Source organism: Macaca thibetana, chromosome 3 (assembly GCF_024542745.1).
Source record: "Macaca thibetana thibetana isolate TM-01 chromosome 3, ASM2454274v1, whole genome shotgun sequence".
NCBI lineage: Eukaryota > Metazoa > Chordata > Mammalia > Primates > Cercopithecidae > Macaca > Macaca thibetana.
Genome location: NC_065580.1, coordinates 141,056,570 through 141,062,587, shown reverse-complemented (window position 1 = coordinate 141,062,587; position 6,018 = coordinate 141,056,570). Strand labels below are relative to the sequence as shown.

The window sequence follows — 6,018 nt, the reverse complement described above, 5'->3', positions numbered from 1 at the left end:
CAGAACCGAAGAGCAAGTCACTGCCCCATCCCCGTGCCAGAATAAGTCCTCTAGGCTTACAGAATGAAATTATATTTTAAAAATTTGTTTCTACATCTACATATAAGGACCACTCCCTCTTGATGTAACTAGTGTAATTTATTCCTTCACTACCCGGCTGCCAGGACCTTCAAGAGGCGCCACAAAACGGAGGCAGGGAAACCCGGAGCAACGAGGCCGCACCCCTGTTGGGCTGATCTTGCGCATGCGCCGATCTTGCCAGGCTGGATTTTTTTAAGGTTGCCGCCAGCCGCTGGGAATTTAAAGGACCCACACTGCCTCTCCGAAGTTGGTTTGAAGGCAAGCGGTGGTTGTTTGTGGACGGCGCTTTGTCATGGGACCTGTGCGACTGGGAATATTGGTTTTCCTTTTGGCCGTGCACGGGGCTTGGGCTGGGATGCCGAAGGAGGACGACGATGACGCAGAACGCTTGCCCAGCAAATGCGAAGGTATTTGAAGGGGGTAGCCCCTGTGGGCATCGCCCGGCCACACCTCCTTCTTCTAGGCCGGACATCCTGGACTGTATTGGGTGGGTCACCCGACCTCCTTGAAGGCTTGAGGGAGGTTCTGGTGGAGCTTGGCTGAATTTGGATGGGGTCAAGGAAGCGAACGTGTAGTGCCACCTCAAAGCTGCATCCAGAGAGAGCCTGCATTTTTTTGGCTGGCTTGGACACCCCCGCCAATGGATTGTGGGAATTGTAGTTCAGGGACCATCGGCCCTGGACTGCCAACTTTTAGAGCATCTTCAGTGCGTGTTTCTCTCATGTCACCAGACCTTAATCTGCAGAGACTGCAGGAGCCGGGTGTGAGGCTCAGGCCTTGTGGACATCCGCTGCCCTACCCTAGCATAGACGCTCCCAAATTACAGGCCCCACGCCCCCTTGAGGGGGTTTGAGGGTGAGTAACTCAGCCTTTGAAGCTCATAAACAAAAGGAGGCCGTACAAGTAGGAGAGGTTCCCCATCCGGTGAGACTTTGCAGACGGTGCGTACTATATGGATTTTTCAGCAAGCAGCACCTTCCACAGCTGCACTAGTGTGGGGCCCATTTGAGAAAGGGGACTGGCCCTGATGCCCTAGTTTGCTGCCCTCCTGACTTTACGTTTCTTCCCTGGATTCTTTTTCTCTTCTCTTCACCCCCACAAAACTGTATTTCAGTATCATGAAAGGCAGTCATGATAGTCTCATGACTTAGTCCTCATCTCTGTCTCCTTTCACCTCCGTGTCCCGCTCTTCTCCCCTGACTTGTCAATCTTTTTAAACAGACTTAATCACCTAATTGTATCAGTCCTTGCTTTAACACCTCTGCAGGCCTTCTATCGGAATACAGCCAACAGGCCTGGGCACAGTGGCTCACATCTGTAAACCCAGCACTTGGGAAGGCCAAGGTGGGAGGATCACTTGAGCCCATGAGTTCAGGCCCAGCTTCACCATATCTTGTCATCCTTGGTTTATCTGTCCCAACTACACTGACAGAGACCTGTAGATAGAGATAATAGGTTTTATTGCTGTCTGTTATATTGTTAGTATGCATACAGAAGGAGCTCAATAAATAACTGCAGGATAACAGTGAATACTTATACAGTACTCACTATGTGCCAGCCTTTATATATGTTGATTTAATCCTCATCACACTCCTATGAGGGACATACTATTATCCCATTGTATTTATTATACACACACACACACACACACACACACACACACACACACACATATATATATATATATATATATATATATTTTTCTTTTGAGACAGAGTCTCATGCTGTTGCCCAGGCTGGAGTGCAGTGGTGCAATCTCAGCTCACTGCAACCTCCGCGTCCTGGGTTTAAGCGATTCTCCTGCCTCAGCCTCCCAAGTAGCTGGGATTACAGGCGCCCACCACTATGCCCAGCTAATTTTTGTAGTTTTAGTAGAGACAAGGTTTCACCATGTTGGCCAGGATGGTCTCAGTCTCTTGGCCTCGTGATCCACCTGCCTCGGCCTCCCAAAGTGTTGGAATTACAGGCATGAGTCACCGCACTGGCCTATTTATTTTTAATATATTTTACTTTTTTTGAGATGGAGTCTTCCTTTGTTGCCTGGGCTGGAGTGCAGTGGTGAGATCTCAGCTCACTGCAACCTCCACCTCCTGGGTTCAAGTGATTCTCCTGCCTCAACCTCCCGACTAGCTATTACAGGTGTGCACCACCACACCTGGCTAGTTTTAGTAGAGATGGGGTTTCACCATGTTGGCCAGGCTGGTCTCGAACTCCTCAAGTGATCCGCCCATCTCAGCCTCCCAAAGTGCTGGGATTACAGGCATGAGCCACCGCTCCTGGCCTATTATCCCATTTTAAAGATGAAGAAACCGAGGCACAACAAGCAGGAAGATTGCCACACAGCTGCTAAATGGCTGAGCCAGGATTCCAACCCAGCCAGTCTGGCTCCAGAGTCTGCACTTGTATGCTCTGCTGCCTCAGGTCATCTGCAGAATGAATGACTGGTATGTTTGTCTGTCTTTCACCTCCCCTGGACATTTCTCCTCCCCACCAGTGTGTAAGCTGCTAAGCACAGAGCTACAGGGGGAGCTGAGTCGCACCGGTCGATCTCGAGAGGTGCTGGAGCTGGGGCAGGTGCTGGACACAGGCAAGAGGAAGAGACATGTGCCTTACAGCGTTTCGTGAGTCCTTCATGCTCCTCCCCTTTCCAACCCCCAAGGGAGCTCTGGGAGTTCCTACAGCATCCAAGGAATCTGTGTTTCCTCTCTTTCCACAGAGAGACAAGGCTGGAAGAGGCCTTAGAGAATTTATGTGAGCGGATCCTGGACTACAGTGTTCACGCTGAGCGCAAGGGCTCACTGAGATATGCCAAGGTCAGACCCTTCCCCAGGGCAGGACCCCACTTCTCAGAAACAAAGATCTGTATCCCCTGAGGTCCTCCAGAGGTTATCTGCCCATCATTTCACCATCATGGGACTCACCTGTGAATCTCCAGCAGTTGACAAAACTGAAATGGCAGAAAGGGGAAGGGAGGGGAGGGGTAGGGTGGTGGGCTGGGCTCATGCCAAATTCTTAATCTCTCAGGGTCAGAGTCAGACCATGGCAACACTGAAAGGCCTAGTGCAGAAGGGGGTGAAGGTGGATCTGGGGATCCCTCTGGAGCTGTGGGATGAGCCCAGCGTGGAGGTCACATACCTCAAGAAGCAGGTAGGATCAGATACTGCACCATCCAGGGAGGTGAGAAGGGAACCTGAGAGGGGAGCTAGGTTCTAGGGTTTGACTGTAGGGGGCGTCTACCCCAAGCATGGGGAATGGGGCAGAGTGAGGACTGTGCCATTGATTAAAGTAGGGCCAGGACCAGTGGGGCACGGTGGCTCGGCTCACACCTGTAATCCCAGCAATTTAGGAGGCTGAGGCAGGTGGATCACCTGATGTCAGAAGTTCAAGACCAGCCTAGCCAATGTGGCGAAACCCCGTTTTTAATAAAAACACAAAAATTAGCCGGACGTGGTGGTGTGATCCCAGCTACTCGGGAGGCTGAGGCAGGAGAATTACTTGAACCCAGGAGGTGGAGGTTGCAGTGAGCCGAGATCACACCATTGCACTCCAGCCTGAGCGATGGAGCAAGACTCCATCTCAAAACAAACAAACAAACAAACAAACAAAAGAAGAAATCATAATGAGCTGGGTGAAGTGGCTCACAACTGTAATGCTAGCACTTTGCGAGTCCAAGGGAGAAGGAGTGCTTCAAGTCAGAGTTCAAGACCAGCTTGTGCAACATAACAGACCCTTCACTACAAATAATAATAATTTTAAAGAATTTTTTTTTTTCCCGAGACGGAGTTTCGCTCTTATTGCCCAGGCTGGAGTGCAATGGCACCATCTCAGCTCACCGCAACTTCCACCTCCTGGGTTCAAGCAATTTTCCCGCTTCAGCCTCCTGAGTAGCTGGGATTACAGGCGCCTGCCACTACACGCAGCTAATTTTTTGTAATTTTAGTAGAGACGAGGTTTCATCATGTTGGCCAGGCTGGTCTCGAACTCCTGATCTCTGGTGATTCGCCTGCCTTGGCCTCCCAAAGTGCTGGGATTACAGGCGTGAGCCATTGGGCCCTGCCTTAAGGAAAATTTTTAAAAAGTAATAATGGGCCGCGTGCGATGGCTCACATACGTAATTCCAGCACTTTGGGAGGCCGAGGCAGGCGGATCACAACATCAGGGGTTGAAGACCATCTGGGCCAACATAGTGAAACCCCATCTCTACTGAAAATACAAAAATCAGCCGGGCGTGGTGGCATGCATCTGTAGTGCCAGCTACTCCGGAGGCTGAGGCAGGAGAATCGCTTGAACCTGGGAGGTGGAGGTTGCAGTGAGCTGAGATCCCACCACTGCAGTCCAGCCTGGACGACAGAGCAAGACTCCATCTCAAAAAAAAAAAAAAAAAAAAAAAAAAAGGTTGCTAATGATATCCACCATCACTTATCAAGCACCTACTGTGTCCCAGACTCTGGATCACATACTTTGCATCTGCAGCCTCATTTTACCCTCAACAACCTGATGTGGTAGGTGCAATTACCGTACATATTTTACAGCCAAGGAGCTAAAACTCAAGAGTTTAATAACCTACTTGGCAGAGTAGGTGCTGGTAAATGTTTGTTGAATGAATGAGGATCGCACATCTAGTAGACCAAGCTTAGCTTCCTGGCTACCTGCCTCTCCAAAATCAGTCAGGTTGAGGAGGGAGAGAAGACAGGAGGGATCTCAAATTCCTCCAGAGCAGATACTCTTCTGGCCCTTCTACTTGACCAGTGTGAGACCATGCTGGAGGAGTTTGAAGACGTTGTGGGAGACTGGTACTTCCACCATCAGGAGCAGCCCCTACAAAATTTTCTCTGTGAAGGTCATGTGCTCCCAGCTGCTGAAACTGGTAAGCGTGGGGACTGAACTCCTCTCCTGCCAAGCCATAGCCTCCCCTGCTTCCAGGACTAATATATGAATTGTATTCTGTCATCCAATCTAGCATGTCTACAGGAAACTTGGACTGGAAAGGAGATCACAGATGGGGAAGAGAAAACAGAAGGGGAGGAAGAACAGGAGGAGGAGGAGGAAGAGGAGGGAGGAGACAAGATGACCAAGACAGGGGGCCACCCCAGACTTGACCGAGAAGATCTTTGACCCTTGCCTTTGAGCCCCCAAGAGGGGAAGGGATCATGGAGAGCCCTCTGAAGTCTGCGCTCTCCCTGCTCCACAGCTTTCAGGGTGTGTTTGTGAGTGACTCCACCCAAGCTTGTAGCTGTTCTCTCCCATCTAACCTCAAGCAAGATCCTGGTGAAACAGCATGGCATGGCTTTCGGGGTGGAGGGTGGGGGTGGATGTCCTGCTCCTACAGATGAACTCCATCCAGCTCCTTAATTGGCAGGTGTATGTGCTGACAGTACTGAAAGCTTTCCTCTTTAACCAATCCCCACACCCACCCAGAGGTCAGCAGTGGCACTGGAGCTGTGGGCTTTGGGAAAGTCACTTAGCTCTTTAAGTGCTAAAGTGCTTTTAGACCCTTCCAAGGAAGAGGCCAGAACGGACATTCTCTGCGATCTATATACACTGCCTGCATCCAGAAGGCTACACACCAGCAAACAGTGAAGGAGAATGGGACACTGGGTCATGGCCTGGAGTTGCTGATAAATTCGGTGGGGTAGATACTTGGTCTACTTCAGATCAGTGTCACCGAGAGCCCACCATATAGTTTCATAGGTGCTAAATTTTCTATATTGCTATTAAACTTTTTTCTTTTTTTCTAAAAACTAGTTGGGCCCAAAGTTTCAAACAACAGCAGGGCACACATAGCTAGCTGGTCAATGAGGCAGAATGGCCGCTGTCTTGTTAAGCTGAAGCTGCAGGCTGAGCAACATAGTGAAACCCCACCTCTATACACACACATACACACACACAAATTAAGAAGACTGCAAGGCTGGTGGTGTAGCGCCTGTAGTCCCAGTT

At 50.1% G+C, this 6,018-nt stretch overlaps 1 protein-coding gene across 1 annotated transcript; it reads left to right on the top strand.

The window, feature by feature from the left end:
- The first annotated feature begins 221 nt into the window (after nucleotides 1-221).
- On the top strand, nucleotides 222-5,822 carry CNPY4 (canopy FGF signaling regulator 4). Its single transcript, XM_050784162.1, has 6 exons — nucleotides 222-488; nucleotides 2,576-2,702; nucleotides 2,798-2,894; nucleotides 3,106-3,228; nucleotides 4,831-4,948; nucleotides 5,042-5,822. The coding sequence occupies exons 1-6, from the start codon at nucleotides 374-376 to the stop codon at nucleotides 5,194-5,196; spliced, it is 735 nt and encodes a 244-aa protein (XP_050640119.1). The 5' UTR covers nucleotides 222-373; the 3' UTR covers nucleotides 5,197-5,822.
- Nucleotides 5,823-6,018: the final 196 nt, after the last annotated feature.